The sequence below is a fragment of the Brachionichthys hirsutus genome, chromosome 18 (assembly GCF_040956055.1).
Source record: "Brachionichthys hirsutus isolate HB-005 chromosome 18, CSIRO-AGI_Bhir_v1, whole genome shotgun sequence".
Taxonomy (NCBI): domain Eukaryota; kingdom Metazoa; phylum Chordata; class Actinopteri; order Lophiiformes; family Brachionichthyidae; genus Brachionichthys; species Brachionichthys hirsutus.
This window is the reverse complement of record NC_090914.1, coordinates 3693595-3710630: the sequence shown is the minus strand read 5'-3', so window position 1 is coordinate 3710630 and position 17036 is coordinate 3693595. Positions and strand designations below refer to the sequence as shown.

The following is a 17036-nucleotide window of genomic DNA, read 5'->3' as shown; positions in this document are numbered from 1 at the left end:
TGTCCTGCTGTTTAATGCATTTAACGAGAAACTGTAATTGAAGCGTTATTGTGCTTGGTTTATAATATGTGCCAATTCTCAATGAGAAAATGGTTCGAGAATTATTTTATTTAGACCTAAATTGCAACCTGAATGCAAGTAAATGAGATCTGAATTTGAACTTCACAGTAAGTCTCGCTCAAAGTGACACAACATGCTTACGAGTGAAGGATAATAGAAAGGAAATAACCAGGAACTCTGTCAGGAGTCCAAAGGTAAGAATCAGATAGTATACACATGAAGCAAAAAATAACTTTATTCAGCTTATCAACACAATAGAGTCCATTTTCTACGTAGCGATTCATGAAACAGGCATTAAAATAGAGGCCTGATTACAGCAATAGACAATCAGTAGAGGCAAATAAAGAAAGAAGCAGGAGACAGGGACAGGCTGAATAGTGTGTGTGAGTGGCGCGAGGCCAGGTGCTCTCATTTACCTTGAGCATCGGCGGAGGATAATAGAACTGCAACAAATGCAGCTATGGCCAATGACAGCCCTGCCTTCATGATTGGCCCTTTAAGGTCAGCAACGCATCAACCAGTCTGAGGACAAAGACAGAAAGTGTGCTGAAGCTGAAGACGGCTCATTTTCATCAGTGCAACAAGGCACCACATGCAGAGCGTGAATCTATGCTGAATGTATTGGTGTGTTCAAATGGTTAGAATGACGGTGTTTGATTTTAACAAAAAAAAAAAAAAACTTTAAAATTAAGATTCCAGAACATTCATGCTCTCCTGGATTTTTTTTTTTATAACCCCTATAGAATAATTCTTGCTAGAGATCCTTACACGATAACAGCCACACCTAGCTGCCTCCCATTGATACTTACACCCTGGGGGTGGGTAATTAATTCTGAGTGATTTAATATGTAATGACGGGAGAGTGTGAAAAGACAATTTACAACATGTTCACCTGTGTGATCCATCGCTAATCGTGAAATCATCCCCCCTCTGGCTGTTCTGATTCTCCTGCTTTGTTTTGCAGCTCAGTCTTCCAAGGCTTCAGGCTTCTGAGTCATTTGAGCACTTCAGGAATGGGGTTTGGGTGACTTTAATAGACCTTAATCTGTGGCGCTATAATAACCGTAGTAAATATTATGGTGCATCATGGTTGCCTTTTTGTAAATTACATATTATAACTCAAATCTTGAGTTTGAGTTGAGGTTTTTTTTTTTTTTTACTGAATTCCTTTAGACTCAGTAATAGAAAAACACAATATGGCATTTATATTTAACTGCAATGATATCTTTGTAAGTGTTTGCATTTTTTTTTCTTTTCTTAAGAGGTGGATCACAGCTAGAGCCTGCAGCTCGGCATCTGTTTCACGGGCTGTGCGCCCCGCCTGGCGCACAGGCTGGAAAACTGCATGTATATAAGGGGATGGAGTTCCGCACTTGGCCTCGGGGACACAATGGGTTCATCGAATTCAAATTAGTTAAAAGCTAATTTAAAAAAATCTAAACATGCATCTATATATTAACAAGTCGCAGATTGAATGTATGCGACTTGCTGCTCGATCTCCATTCAAATCTATTCAATTTAGCGTCATTCATAAACTTTGAAAAATTGTAATCTTTTCTTTTTATCTTCTAAAGTTACATTTGTGAATTTGTTAACAATGATTCATTTGAAACGACTCTAATGTAGTTTAGCGATTAAATTATTGAATTTACGCAACACAGCGCAGAGTGCGATGAAAAAGGATAATATATACTCCTAAATTTAGTGAAATGTCGTGCATGCATACTGCAGAAAAAATCTAAATAACTCATGGCATGAAGTCTGTCTACTCACCCAATCGACCCCCCCGGAGAATGAAGCGACCAGATGAGAGAGCTGCTGCTTGAAGCCTCCTCCGCTGTAAAGTCAGAGAACCTTCAGGAGCTGCGGCTGGACTGGAAGCTCCGCCAGCTGATGTCCAAGGAGGAAAAGCCTCTTTCCGAGTGGGAAGAATCTTTCCACCATCGCCTACTTAATAGGAGGGCAGTCCCCCAGCTCTCAGTTTACCATCAATGGCTCCTGACGAATCTCCTTCTGCGTCATTTGATAGATGCCCCCCCCCCCCCCCACTAAGTCAAATCTACTGGTAGGAAATTACTTTTTTTTTTTTTTTCCATCACTGCATTCTTTCGGTCTGATGATTTAACGAGTTTCCAGTGGGACTCGCAGAAGTGCCGCAATGGGAAGAGTGGATGTGCGCAAAAGTAGTAACCTCGTCAAGTTAATTTATTCAAATTCCATTCACTTTCCGTTTTACGCAGAGAAAAAACGTTTGCTTCCTTATGCATCCATGACGCATAAAGACACAAAAGCAAAAGTAGTCACACGTTCCAGTTGTGCGAGAATAGAAATTACAAAAAAAAAAGGAATTAAAAACTTTCGTCGGGACAGGAGAACAATTTCGGCGCTCTCAAAAAGCAGAGAGAGAATTGAACTGGCTTTTAGCGCCATCTACTGGATTCAGCGTCATACTAAAATCCAATCTGGTTCAAATGCACCAGCTACTAGACTGCAGGCTCCTGCTCAGCTCCAGCTGTTATCAGATTCCTTGCACATCTTGGCTCAATATGAGGCTTAAATCTAATTTAACCACCCCCAAAAAAATATTATTTTAACAAGAGTCCTCTGGCATCCTGCCCAAAGCCCACAAAAGAAATTACCAGAACAAACATATCACTAAGAAGATGAGTTCAGAGTCATCAGGAAAAAAAATCATCTTTGCGTGGAAAAATCAAATATTAGATCACATTCAAAGGTGATTAAAATAAGTTGGAAAAGCAACAATTAATATAAACTTAAATTTGTAAGTTTTTCCTTTAACCATAAAATACTGAACCAATTTGCCTGAAACTACAAAAACCACTTGGGATCCTTTTAAATTAACACTTAAAGCTATATCCAGTAAGATTGAGACAAGAGTGGCTTTAAGGCTAATTTATTCCTCATGTTCATCCAAAAAAAGAAAAAGAAATAGATGCATCTGTTGCGATTGGTGGATGCATCAATTCCCACACACTTCCACGGCAATGATGCTGGCAACGATACATCCACAGAAGGGCAGTGAAGTAGCAGCAGACTACATTGGTCTAACTAGTTAGTGCAAAGCAGCAAAAGTGGAGGCGGCAGCGTCCTTTGAGGTGGGATGAAATGACTGTGAAAATGTGCCTCGCGACAATTTCATGGCTGATGTTGACCATTTGGCGACACTTAGAGATGATGCTGGGAAACTGTTATTAGTCTGCACTACATTGCTCTGTTTGTGTCTTTCGGGTGGACCAGCATTTGTCTCAGGGTGCTGCCAGATTTGAAGTGTATGGGAATCTTGTCTTTACTGATACATATATATGTAATTTTATTAACAAAAAAATATATAAATTCTGTTTAAAATAGGACTGTCTATCTATGAACCGCTGCTAGTCATTAATAATCGACACGGGATTAAGCCACAAACATTTATTTAAACGCCAAAGCTTTAATAACAATCATTTTATCTCTTAGTAGATGCTGCACACTTTCGTCTGTGAGGCAGTAAAGTGGGGTACCAAGGACGGACATCTGAAAGTCTCGCAAAATTCCATTATCATTTGTGGTTGTGAATAACGTCACAAATTTAGATAAATACATTCACCCAAGTTCTTTAATTGGTCCCCAAAAACCGGATAAAAACATGTTTCCAACTGATTAAAATGACAAATCTAGAACACAAAATCAGACGATTCAATACGTGGCTCTTTTAAAGTGCATGTCAGCTAGACAACATATAAGACGAGACAATTTCAGACACAGGCCGAGCTGTAAAGACACAAATAACGTGGAACTCTAATATGCCTGCAGATGCTGCCAAAGAGTCTAAGAACAAAGAGCTAAGAACTAAGAATGGGGGACCGTTGGCTGCGGCGATGCAGGATGCTTCCGTCAGTAATAATAAGCATTAGATTGTCGTGCATTATGAGGGTCTCTTCGTGCAACCAGTCAGCAGCAGATGAAAACATAGACTTTCGGTACAATTTGTAAGTATTCTATGACCTAAAAGGATAAATGACTTCTCTTTAAACATCAACATTTACCATGCTGGGTAGCAGGAGAGAAATGGGTGTCCCATATTTAAAGGTAATTCCAGAAACCAGAGGTATGTCGACGAAATATAATGGTACGTTCATCAGCAGGGCATATCACAGTACACAACGCACACAATATATAGATCCTTCAATAGTAAGTAAGCCATTCCCCAAGCTGCACTGAAACAGACCATAGTTATACCTCAATCGCTGTTGGTGCCATCGCCTGTCTTTAAGGTAAGACTCTATAAAACAAAACATTTTATTACAGTAATATTTTATATAATTTATTATATAGCATTTGTAGACTTATACATCTCGTTTTTGTCTGCTCCTGCTCTCTATCGCTTCTCTATCAATCTCCTTGTTTTTGACTCTCCTCCTACCTGTCATTCGCTCTCTCTATCTCAACCCAGCCGGTCAGACAGATGGCCGTCCACCATGAGCCTTAGGTTCTATCCAAGGCTTCTGCCTGTTAAAGGGAAGTTTTTCCCTTGCCTCTGTTGCCAAATTGCTTGTTCTTGTGGGTCAAGTTGGGTTCCGTCTTTCCCTGCTACTCCTGTAAAGTGCCTCGAGATGACTTTCTGTTGTGATCTGGCGCTATATAAATAAAATTGAATTTAATTGAAAAACGGGCGGGGTTTTCTCCATTATTAGCGTTGATTTGAGTGTTATTAGATGACCGGAATGGATTAAATTGTTTTAGTTTATACGGGAATAATTGATTTGACATACGAGCGATTTGAGCTACGAGCTCGGTCCAGGAACGAATTACGCTCGCGTGTCAAGGCATTTACTGTACTTTGATAATATAGATCAATAGAAAATAAAAAGCCTTCTTTTAAAGACAGGAAATGGCATCCTCATCGGCTGACTTAGATTCCGTGTCTCCGCACAGAGCTTTAACATCGTTCTTTTGCTTTACACAAAACACTGCTTTGATGACAGAACTCAGACACAGCTCTCTTTATATAAATACACAGGAGACAATTAGAGAACAGTGTAATCACATTTAAATAAACAAGCCGTCCAGAACGGGACCCTTTAGGGTCACTGGTACATGCAGAGGCAGAACAACGCAATGCAAGGGCGGCTTAATTTGGAATATCTGCGCTGTTGTTGCGGGTGTCATATTTGTGGTGGATGATGAGCAGCACCACTCCCAGGAAGAAGCAGACGGAGCCCACGGTGATGTAGGCGATGCCCAGGAAGGGGTTCTTCCCTCCCATCCAGGAGATGGTGCTGAGGATCATCCGCTTGCGACCATCGAAACTGAGCACAGGGTAATCTGATTATAGATGGTTAAAGAAGAACAACTCGTGAAGTGGGAGAAATCTACATTTAACAACATCATTCTCACCCTGGAGGTTTTTCCGTAACAAAAATTGGGTGTATCAGAGAAGCCGAAATCCAAAAAGCGATACCGGGTTTAAGTTGGCCTACGATTCAAAGGATACTGTAAGTGATGTTCAAGACGTATCTGCCGCTGGGAAGAGTCGGGGACGCGTTGGGCTTCTTCTGGATGATGCGGTAAAGCTTGCGAAAGGTAGGCAAGGCAGCCGTGCGCATCCACACAATGAAGTCCTCATTGATAAAGCCGTTGTTCTCGGGGTCCGATGTGTCCAGCTGATACACCGGCCTCCTCCAGTTCACCGGCTTGTTTGTTCCTGAGGGAGAACAAGCAGAAAACCACGCTGGTCACCGCGACTTGGGCGTTTATGAACATTACAGACCCGCACAGTTTTTCTAAAATCACCTTGGAACGCGACTGTGAGGTTGCTGCTTTCACCAGGATTCCTGTACTTCACATGCTTGTCTGTCCACCAGGCAATACCCGTCTTTACCAGAGGAACTGCATTACTGGTGCCGTTAGAATCTATATAATACAGCTCCAGAGTGTCTGAAACAAAGACATTTTCAATATTTAATAGTGTTTCTGAAACAATACCAGAATTTTGTACGCGCAGGGGGTTTCATGCTCGGGAAATTCTTCAGCTGAACCCACGAGCAACAATAATGTTTACATTTCTGAGGGGAAAACGTGAAGCTCTTTGCCGTGCCTCTCACCATTGAAAAGGCTGTTAGCTATGGCCCCGCATGGAGCGATGGGAAGTCCCTCACTTGTACGATATGGCTCGCATTCCTTGCTGGGGTTCTGTTAAAGGCAGCACAGCGGCAAATCAGAAAAAGGTATTCATTCAAATCTACGCACGCTAAAAAAGAAACCGCCATTTTACCGTCAAAGAGGACGGGTCGCCGTTAAGTTGACTGTCGTCCCGAGATTTCACATAACGCCTGTGGTTCTGATAGAAGTTGGAGAGGCCGTAGTACATGAAGACATTACTCTGCAGGACAGGACAGTTCGTGTTACAGATGGAGGGGACATCAGCGAAGGATGAGAAGTGAATTGTCTTTGTACAGTGTATCCGTGCAAATAACGTGTACAGCATCTGTTACACGAGTTCACGATTAAAAAATAACTGAAATAAGCGTAAAATAATATACTCTTCATATCTTCAGATGAGATGGATGTTATATTGCAGTTTGATTTACGTGTTCCTTAAAGGCATGCCAAACTACAAATATAAGAGAAGTATCTTTCTAATCTAAGTGATAAATACTTGATGACGACTGTTAATCTTATCTGAACTGGTAATGGTTAAAAAAATACATCAATAAGTGCTTTCTGTGAATTGCTGGGCTGCATGCTATTAGAGAAGAGTGATCAATGGTAGTGCCAGTTCCAAGAAAACCCAGAGCGCGCCCTGGCCTGGCCTTAAAATAGGCTCTAATGGGCATCTACCGGCAGAAAGAGGAGGGCTGTTGTTGCCCTTTTGTATCGCACTTCAAAACTAAACGATCCATTTTGAGGCTGGAATAGTTGCTCGCCTCAAATGGCTGCTCCAGCGTGAAGGGTTTAGAGCAGAGACACTGCGCTGTGCTGTTCCAGCTGAAGTTCTTGGCACAGGTGTAGCATGGATCGGAAATGTCGACACCAGTGTAATCAATCTGGAAGAGATGAGTTGATTACCAATATCTAAAAATAATAGCATTAAATAAACGCACAATGTCTCACGAGGTTCCAAATACACTTACTAAGCACAATGAATCAACAAATTGATCCTAGTTCAAATTCTACACAATTATTATTTGTCAGCCCCATAAATGTCTCAGACAGAAACAGAAACGCTTATTTCCATAAACAGGTGGGGGGGGGGGGGGGTTCAAGACTTAAAATATTAGAGACTTTGGTCTGCAATACGACACAATACAAAAAGCTTTTGCGTCTGAACACTTCTTATTGTCCTTCATGCACACCATTCTCACCTACTGTCCAGAAGACACATGGACGCAGTGAGGGAGGACGTGAGAGACATGGTTGGTGTTGGTGAAGTGGAGAACATTTGATTATTGATTTGCTGTGGCGACCCCTCACGGGACAAGACGAAAGTGCAGTAGTAGCTCGTAGTAGTATTGATTCTTTAGGCCGCTTTAGCTAGTTAGCTGCTAGCTGCGCAATGCAAGGATTTTCACCTTGTAAACCTGGATACTTCAAAAAAATATAGTATACTATACTGCAATGCAGTACAATGTTACACGTCGAATGATTTTTACGCTTGAATTAAAGTGCCGAGAAGCCCAGACTTAGCTCGGCAGCGGCTGCTAAGCGTTAGCAAGCTAATGTCGCCGTACCTCGAACTCTTTGATGTTGTTGGAGGAAACAAACAGGCCGATGCCGATGGGGATGAAAATCAGGCCGATAACGAAGAAAGCTGGCAGAACGGTCCCTGCCGTCAGGATGGGCTGCCAGGCCGGGAGTCTCTGCTGCTTGAACGCCGTGTTGTCCGGCTTTTTACTTTTCACAGTCCCTGCGTCTCCGTGACTCGCGATGCCCGAGTGGTGCCCGTCCTCTTCCTTAGCGTTGTAGCTTGACGCCATCATGGTTTGCGATCCTCTTAGAGCAAAACTAAACTACTGTAGTTCGCTGCCGACAGTTCGGGGTTAATTCCACACCACAAATAAGAGACAAACAGATTACAGTCGTGTCAGACTGCCTACAAAGAGCCGTCCATTGTCGATCTAATCCAGATATTCTCCCGGAAGATGCCGGAAGCTTCCAAGCCAATGAAATGATTACACGTGTGCGTTACGTCATCACAAACAAACGCGCTCGTCTCTTACCTATTTCTGTTGCGGAGAAATATGATGTCAATTTTACCACGCAAGTTAATGGTAGTTTTCAGCTTTAGTCGTGGATAAAGACAGGTTGGGAAATTATGAATAAGCAACCCACAAGCCCTCTAAGAAATGTCATCACCTTGGAATCAACAAATGATTGGATTCCGCGAATGGCCGGATATTTTGTACTCCACAAATTCCTCCTCTCTGAGATATTTACAAAAAAAATCAGAAAGCAGCATTCATTTTAGTTGAGTACTCTTATTTATTTATTTTTATTTTAGCAAAAGCTGATCTTGTGGCTACTGAGAAGACCTGTGTCTTTCTTTCCTAATTCAAAATAAGCATCATCGGTTCCAGCTGTTCTGGCTTGCTTGCATCTCCCTTTCGATCACATTCGTATTCAATGAACTTATTCAAACAGTATTTGTGATGTAACTATGAAGAGTCGAGTTGAGTATGTATCAATATAGATATTGACAGGATCTTTCCACTATTCATTTTGGCATTCCATTAACTTTTGCAATTTGAACAAATCAAACTTTTTCACGAAAGCACTGTCAGTATTTTGGAGCAGGGCTTGCCTCCAACGTGCACTCGTACCGATAAAGCAAAAGTGCATGTCTAGTGTAGAGATGAAATATAGCTCCGGTCTGTAAATCTGAACTTTCTGTCCTTGATGTATTTGTATTTGTTATTTCCCATCACACATGTGGATGTCACACTATAGAGTTCAAATCCCATTTATTTAAAACACTTTTCAGTACAAATCATGTTGAAGAAGAAGAAAAACAATCATTTACATGAAAAAGTATCAGGACTTATAATGTGTCCTTATAAAATTATTACCAATAAACTCTTTATATGCAAGTCAACCACATTAAGCACAAAGCAGTTAGTAGCAGCATGGTCTGAAATATTATTCAACTCAAAGCCCAACACAATACATGCTGAAAATGCAGCATATATGTTTCTTTCCAATTAGCAGATATTCATATAAGTGCAAAAGTATTAACAAAAATGGCAATTAATGGCAGACACAATTGCAGGAAATGTGAGCCGGGCACATCGCGTCTTTTGTTTATTTTAGCAGTAAGGGTTTTTCATCATATTGTTAAGTATTGGTATTCACAGTGGATTTTTTTAATTCTATCCTCATAGTCTGACCCTCAGCCCGTGAGTCCAGCTTCACTCCGCTTGTGATCCCCAGAGATCCCAGGACAGCCTTCCCTGTCTTCAGGCTCTTGGACATTGGGATGCGAGTCACTCCTGAGCGAGGAAGCTGGGCATCATGCCCAGTCTGTTAACAGTAGGGGAAAAGAGTACAGTTTTTATTTTTAGCCAGGAGAATGAGCAATTATTGAAAAGCAGAAAATCCCAGGAATATTTTTAATTATATATTTATAAAGAATGTATCTGATCACATTTGGTGTGTGAGCTTATTGAATGAAAAAAATGGAAACATTTTTTCATTCCTTCTTTTCAGCTTGGACAGGATGAGAAATCGTCCAGGCTAAGATTCCTTTAGCTTGTTGCTGGTTCTGTTTTGTGTCAGCCAGAGGTCACTAAGCTCTGCAGGGCTGCTTGTGTATGTAAACACTGAATACCAGCTAGAATTTACAGAGGGACTGTCGCAGAGCGGCAGAATACCACATCATTATCTTTGCTGCCAGTCCACGAAGGCCCTCTCTGTCACGCTATCAAACCGATCCACAAAAAAAGCATATTATTGGGTTCACTGAAAAATCAACACAGTGTTATTTCCCCGACCATTCTTGATAGAGTGAGATGAAGCTTTAGAAGAATATATTCACTATTTGGAACGTTGCATATTTAATAGAAAATATCAAGCCACTGTCGATGACTGGTGCATATCAAAGAAATAGTTCTACATTTATGAAATAAGCAGGTTCGTTTTCTGTCTTAGTGCTGCACAAGCACATCATTGATGCATGTAGCTTGGATCAATACAAAGGGTTCATACACCTTCAACCATAACCCTTGAAAGTTGATAAAGCACTCTATATCTATATCTTGTTTGTTTAGATTGTACTATGGTGTAACTTTGCTCATAACCCACTGTAATAAGTAGTTATTTAAAATAAAGAAATAAATAAATAAACAGAGTTTTTAAGCAGAACTTACTCTGGGAGGAGTGGCTGTAACAGGGGAAATTGTGATACTGCTCATCACTTTGCTTTGCGAGGTCCTGGTAGTGGTAGTGGTGGTGGTGGTGATTTGGCGAGGGGAACGTAAGACTGTACCAGTTGATAGAGTCATTTCCTTGCCATCTGTTACCGCGGCAACCGGCCTGACTACCATCCTTGGGGCAATGCTGTTACCGAGATGAATATGGATCTTGTTATCGTCAGTGGCGGTGATGATACTTGTGCTGTTGTGGCCCTTTCTTATAGCTATCGGGACCATTTGCTTCTCAGGGGTCACTTTGAATACAGCTCGTCCCTTGGTCATCTCCTGGGGTTCTGGGGAGGCAGATGTTTGAGGCACAATAGCAGTGCTAACGGTCAGAATGGAGACGGGAGACAAAGGCCTTGCTGAAACCGAGGAAGGCGCTCTGTTGCTTTCTGGAGATTTGGCTCTGGATATTGTCGTGATAGTGACTGGAGACTTGCCTCTTTCAGGACCCTGAGGTCCAGGGGTGGACCTTCTCTTCTGAGTCGGAGCAGACGGGGTGGGAATGATCGTGATTCTGGATTTAGGCTGTGAAGTGTTGGGACTGAGGGGAGCCGAGCTAGAGAAAAAGTCCTCGGCAGTGGCGCTGCTAATCTCAAGAGTGGCAATGTTGCTTTGGGGGTCTGGGGTTACCCGGATGTGTAAAGGTTGCCCTTGTGTTTGGGACATAGTCACATCAGAAGGCAAATTGTTTCCATTCATTTGCAGATGCTTCTCCAAGTTGGTCTCTTGGGTACTATTGTCCTTTTTCCTCATCCAGGGAATCCAGGATTTCTTCAGACCAAGGTCACTGCTAGATGAAGGGCAACGCTCAATGCCGCTCTTTTCCGTTGGCTTCCTTAGGCACTTCTGTCTGAGGTTGCTCATGATGTGATTCTCTTCCTGTACAGACTTCCTGATGAACACAGCTGGGGTCTCCTCCTCTGTTGGACCAGTGGACAATGCATCTGTTTGCACTGCAGTAGATGTCACAGCGGCATCCACCATTCTCCTCCCATTCAAACTGGGCCTCAGGGCTCTGCTGTGACGCTTTGCTATCTCGAGTTCTTTGGTAAGATTGAAAACTTCAGCGCCCATGCCCTTGGCCTTCTCCTCCTCTTCCAAGAACCTCTGCTGCAAGATGGAGTAATCCACTCGGAGCTGAGAGAGCTGGTCTTCCTTGTGCATTAGTTCGTGGATCTTCTCCTTGAGGGCTACAACATCAGCCTGTAGTTCCCGGGTTTTTGCCTCCTCCCTTTTGCACTGTTGCCGGAGGTCTTCTTCCTGGATTTCCTCCTCTCCCTTTTCAATGGCCTTGTTCCGTGCTATCTGGCTCCTCATCTCCTCTACCTGTTGGGACAGAATGTTGGCTTTGTCTTGCTCGTTCAGGAACCTTTTCTCCAAAATGTCATACTGATCTTCTGTCTTGATCAAATCTCCTTCGACTACCTCCAGCTGTTTCAGGCGATTTTTCAGGTGCTCAATTTCAAACGTTAGCTCCTTAACTTTGTTGTCTTCACTTTTGACGTGGTCAGACAGTTTTCCCAGTTCACACTTGACTGAAGTTTTTGTCAGCTTGTCTCCCTGCTCGAACCCATCGAGCTTCTTTCTCATTTGACTGACCTTTGAATTGAGATCCTCATTTTTATCTATTTCATAGGATAACGTAGCTCTTAGCTCCCACTTCTCTGTAGTTAGTGACTCTATTTTAGTTTCCATCTCTGATTTCAATTTAAAGAGCTTTTTGCTTTCTTCTATTAGTTTTTCTGTCACCTCCATAACTTTGCCTTGCTCCACCTCGACCATCCTACTCAACTCATCTTTTCTCTTTTCGTCTGATTTCATTCTTTCAATCAGGGTCTTTCGTTCTTCCATCAAAGCCACAGTCAGCGATTTCAGCCTGCTCAGGTCATCCTTAAGGCTCATTTCAGACTTTTCTAACTTGAGTTCTGAAGATTCAAGCTCTTTCATACGGATTTGGAGGCCTACGACTTCATCCGAGAGCTCTTTGGCTAAGCCCTTTTCTCTCTCTAGAGCAGTGCTTAAATGCATGCACTCCTCTTTGCTGAGGCAGAAGGCACCCTCAAGTTTCTCTATGTCCATCATTCTTTTCTGGAGCTTCTCCAATTCCAGTCTGAGGTCTTTGCTCTTGGTATCCTCATCTTGCAGTGTTTTTCTCAGCTCTTTGCACTGATTTTCAGTTTTGGTAATCTCCTCATCCTTTCCATCCATCTCTAGCACCCGCTTTCGTAAATTGTCCAATTCAGACATCAAATTGGAGTTGCCGCACTCTCCTTTGCCAATCTTCTCCCTCATCTCCTGCAATTCCTCCTCAGATTTCCTTAAGGCCCTGTTGCTTTCCTCCAGGTCCTCCACTTTATGGGAAAGTCCTAAAAGCTTGGCATTAAGCTGACGGCTGTGGATCTCCTGGTTGGCCATCTTACCGCTCATCTCCTCGTGTTGTTGACAGAGCTTGGCAGAGTTCTCTTGAAGTTCAGCTTCCAGGTTAAGCACCCTGTGGCTATCCTCCTGAGCCCGCTCCCTGGCTTCACTCAGCGCCTGCTCTCGCAGCTGGAGCTGCTGGCTGAGTTCCTGGGCATGCTGGCTCTGTTGATCCATTTGATCCAGGTGCTGCTGGCGCTCATTGACCAACATCAGGGTGAAAGACTTGAGCTTGACCAGCTCCTCACGCACCTTGTCCAGACGTTTGGAGTGCTCTCTCTCTTTTCTCGCCTGGTAGGCTTTCTCTGTCTCAAGCAACTTCTTCAGTCTGAAATATGAAAGGGAAACAGGAGTACGGTTTAGTTTGGCATTTTTATTTGTTTAAAGTGTAAAATAACGGCAATCCCAGGGACAGCTGTCAAAGATCTCCCAAACATTTAGGTTTTTCCCATCCCTTTCCTTTCATTAGATATTATAACAGCTATGAAAGTTCAAGTGTCACCCCTTCTCTCTTTCATCTCTTCACTTCTTTCGACGCTGCTGATGCACATCCCGATCACTAGCTCCAACAGAATGCATGCAAAACAGACTGAATGCAGCGCTGCGTCGTCTCTCTGAGTTGTATGCTCCACAGGGGCATACTAATGAAACATGCAACAGCTTTGCATTGCAAAAATAAACCAAATGAATGGAAGCAGCAATAGCAGCACAGCCGGGATGATTGTGCATCCTCAGCAACAAGCTATAAATGTTTAAAAATGAGCCTCATTCAAAACATATCCACGATTTTGGAGACACAGCATATCAGAAACTGTACAACTAACTCCTTTTAAAACTTACCCGCAACGAGGCCTCTGCAATTGACAATTTTATATATATTTTTTGTTATTATGCCAAGTCCGCTGAGAATGCATGAGGAACAAAAGCAAAACAAAAGCAGCAGAGGCCACCGTTCCCATAGATTTTCTATCGTCACGCTCCAAGCATGTCATCAGGACAATGAAAGGTGAATAAATACGGTGCCGCAGCAGATCTTAGTGAGTGATGTCACCTCATCCATATAAGGTGTGTGTATGAGAATGTGTTTGTGCTGCTCTGCTGTAGACACTGTGAAGGGGGTGGGACCTTTGCCACAAGAGGAGTGTTTTTGCCTCGGCAGGTTTGCAGTCTTGTCTCAATGGTGCCGGAGACATTGGAGAATGTCTGTTGTCGTTCCTCTTGAGAGGAAACTAGGCTTCAGCATGGTTTCTTTCGGCGTTAATGCATAATGAGGAAACCAGACAGGGATGCCTCCCAAGAGCTGGAGAAGACCTGAAAGGATATTTTAGCTGCATAGGTACAGTTAATGACTGGGTTCATGACCTCATATTTAAATAACATTTAAAAATGTATATATGTTGATTTTCCAGTTTTTGAATGTGACTACTGGAGTACAGCTCTTCTAATTCATTTATTAAACTGTCACGTCATTGCTGGCCTATGCATTTGCACTCTAAAATTTGTTTCATGCAAAACCCAAAATCGTCATGCAAGTGAAATGTGTCTGTATTTAAAGTAACGAACTGGAAATCTAGCGTGGATTAAATCCTAAATGGCAAAAAAAAAAACTCAATTTTTTGCTTTGACACTCAGGAATGGAGCTTTTTCCTCCACTAATCGCTGCACATTCCGCAATGCCACTTAAATATTTAACTCCTTGACATTTGCACTGCTCTGTCTTCTGAAACGGTGTTGCTAACTGATGGCTACCAGTCAGATACTCCCGGCTCCTGTGCTCATTCTCTGCATTCCTGCAGATGTTTGGCACAAGACCTTTGGCTGTTCTTTCCTCGCTCTCACCGAGATGGCTGGAGGACGGCAGAATGATAAAAGACAAAATGATGACGCGCTTCGATCTCATCTGAAGGAGGGAGCGAATGCCAAGACAGGTGCGCCTTCTGCGACAGATATGTGCACGCGTCTTTATAGGTGTTGGTGCCACAGACGATTTCATCTGTGGCACCAAAATTTCACTCATCCTTATTGTCTTAATGGTGTGGAAATGAAATGCTCACGCTTCTCCCACCTCACCTTTCTCTCTCCTTTTCCAGGAGGTTCGTGAAGTCGTCGCTCTTGTTCATGTAATCCGCATGCTTGCGTTTCTCCGTGTCCAACTCATGGATGGTGTGACGGTGACACTTCTCGGCGAGCAGCAGCTGTCCCAGCATCCTCCCGTATGTCTCCCTGTGTTTCTCCTGCAGACGCTCCAGCTGGGGGCAAAACGTATTTGAATTTATCATTAAAGCTAAGATCACAGAATGCAGATCGTGAGTTAGCATGGGTTAAACGTTCCCTACCTCGATCATGGGCTTTTGTTGGGCATTGTGGTTTTGTGGTGCCGTTCCAGTGATGAGGCTATCCCTCTGCAGGGCCTGGAGGGCCGAACCGGGAACCACAGGGTTGTAATTTGACTCAGGGTCAGTGGGCTTGGACTTAAGCATGCATATGACATCTTCTCTAGCCTGAAATCAGAGAGACATCAACAAAAGCTGAGACGGTTTGTGGAATGCTGGAAAAACTCCTGTCCAGATCCTTCCAAAGGTGAACAGGTTAACTGGCATTAGTATCGTAAAAAGGGTACAAAAGGGGATTCCTCCTGTCTTTGTCAAGCAAGAATGAGCTGAGGTTTACCATCATGATATTATCCCATCAGAAATGGAACAATCCCTGTCTTTTAATTTGCACAAACATGAAGATGTAGATGAAGGCCAATTAATCAGTCTGCTTTGGGGGGGGGGGGGGGGGGTGTGCATTCACACATTGTTGAAACTGATTTGAAGAGGAAAATGGTTGTTTCATTGTTTCATACAAATGTGTTTTAAAAAGAAAAGAGCATAAAATGTAGAATTTTTATCATACATTTCTGATTTCACATTTTCATCCACACGATGGCGGTACTGTACTATAAATTACAGTCAAAATGAATCGGATCTTTACTCCACACACCCTACTTATCACTAAAGGTCAAAGGTCATGGGGGGTAACAAATACTATGGGAGCTAAATCCAACCCACCTGAACCTCTCCTTCCATGATGCCCAGCAGTTTCAGCAGATCCATTTTTGGCAGCTCCATGACGTTCTCTCTTTCCTCTCTCACAGTTGGGGAATGAATTAGCAGCTTCTCTTTATCACAGATGACCTTGACCTCCAGCTTATCTTGACCCTCTTTTTGCTGGACTTTACCCATAAGGCTCTTCACAGGTAGACCCACTTCCTGCTCTTGGCTGATGTCGTGGTCACACTGCGGGATGCCGATCACCCCGTTGACCGGGCTCTCCACCCCACTGCTTTTGGACCTCATGCTTTACCTGCACCAAGAGCAGAGGAAATACATTTTAATTGTTGTCTCGTTTTCATCCAATGATAAGCACAAATAAACATACTCTCAGATATGGCATCAACAACACTTTTTAATGACAAACAGAAAACGCCCCGGCCCCTGAAATCCCCACCGTAGCACGCTGGTGATTTCATAGCACCCTGACCTCTGAGTCATGCAGTGAGACACAGGCCAAGCTTGCCAAAATGTCATGAATTCTCCCTTAAGCACACGACTGGATGCCTGCAATACAACACAAGTAGCACATAAACATTACATACATATTCTCCAAAGTACGTACGGTGCAATAGTATTATTCTGTCCAGATATTAGCACTTTGTCAAATCTGAAATCTAAGAGGCCCAAGGTTTGAAGTCAGGGCGGCACGGTGGCGCAGTGGGTGGCGCTGTTGCCTCACGCCAAGAACGTATCGGGTTCTCATCCAATCTGTGTGGAGTTTGCATGTTCTCGGCGTGTCCGCGTGGGTTTTCCTCCCAATTGATTGCTCCAAATTAGTCTGTCGGTGTGAGCGATTGTTTGTCTCTGTGTGGCCCCCCGCGATGCGCTGGCGAGGCATCCGGGGTGTACCCCCCCCCCCCCCCCCCCCCACCTCTCTTCCCCGTAGCCAGCTGGGATAGGCTCCACCAACACAACCGTGAACCGCAGGGCAGATAAGCAGATGCTGTACAAGAAAATGCATGACAGTGAATGGGCAGTTACTAAAGAGGAATTAAATGTATGCTGTGTGTGAAGCCATTTCAAAGTGAGTCCATCAAAGGTTTTGGTT

The 17036-nt window shown here is 43.2% G+C and overlaps 3 protein-coding genes across 4 annotated transcripts in view; all 3 read right to left on the bottom strand.

The window, feature by feature from the left end:
* col12a1a (collagen, type XII, alpha 1a) overlaps nt 1-546 on the bottom strand; it is a 45862-nt gene extending 45316 nt beyond the window's left edge. The window contains exon 1 of the mRNA XM_068751898.1: nt 477-546. Coding sequence (XP_068607999.1) covers nt 477-546 — 70 coding nt within the window. The remainder of the gene's footprint in view (nt 1-476) is intronic.
* A 2931-nt stretch (nt 547-3477) lies between these two features.
* tmem30aa (transmembrane protein 30Aa) lies at nt 3478-8178 on the bottom strand. Its single transcript, XM_068751542.1, has 7 exons — nt 7791-8178; nt 6987-7106; nt 6335-6442; nt 6165-6252; nt 5854-5997; nt 5555-5764; nt 3478-5385 (listed from the first exon to the last, which is right to left on the bottom strand). The coding sequence occupies exons 1-7, from the start codon at nt 8037-8039 to the stop codon at nt 5192-5194; spliced, it is 1113 nt and encodes a 370-aa protein (XP_068607643.1). The 5' UTR covers nt 8040-8178; the 3' UTR covers nt 3478-5191.
* Nucleotides 8179-9054: 876 nt separating this feature from the next.
* Nucleotides 9055-16231, bottom strand: LOC137907234 (filamin-A-interacting protein 1-like). 2 transcript variants are annotated; one of them, XM_068751541.1, is made up of 5 exons: nt 15944-16231; nt 15227-15391; nt 14961-15139; nt 10413-13218; nt 9055-9576 (listed from the first exon to the last, which is right to left on the bottom strand). In XM_068751541.1, the coding sequence occupies exons 1-5, from the start codon at nt 16229-16231 to the stop codon at nt 9391-9393; spliced, it is 3624 nt and encodes a 1207-aa protein (XP_068607642.1). In that variant the 3' UTR covers nt 9055-9390. The 2 variants fall into 2 exon arrangements, with proteins under 2 accessions (XP_068607642.1, XP_068607641.1); XM_068751540.1 differs by having other exon boundaries at nt 10422-13218.
* Nucleotides 16232-17036: the final 805 nt, after the last annotated feature.

Excerpts from the sequence above, each read along its gene's own strand:
- tmem30aa (XM_068751542.1), bottom strand. The coding sequence starts at position 8,039 with ATGATGGCGTCAAGCTACAACGCTAAGGAAGAGGACGGGCACCACTCG. Across the intron at positions 6,443-6,986 it reads CGCTGGAGCAGCCATTTGAG|AGTAATGTCTTCATGTACTA; the intron begins GCGAGCAACTAT and ends CCTGTCCTGCAG. Across the intron at positions 6,253-6,334 it reads GCGACCCGTCCTCTTTGACG|AACCCCAGCAAGGAATGCGA; the intron begins GTAAAATGGCGG and ends TGCCTTTAACAG.
- LOC137907234 (XM_068751541.1), bottom strand. The coding sequence starts at position 16,231 with ATGAGGTCCAAAAGCAGTGGGGTGGAGAGCCCGGTCAACGGGGTGATC. Across the intron at positions 15,392-15,943 it reads TCATGGAAGGAGAGGTTCAG|GCTAGAGAAGATGTCATATG; the intron begins GTGGGTTGGATT and ends CTCTGATTTCAG. Across the intron at positions 13,219-14,960 it reads CTGGAAAAGGAGAGAGAAAG|ACTGAAGAAGTTGCTTGAGA; the intron begins GTGAGGTGGGAG and ends TTCATATTTCAG.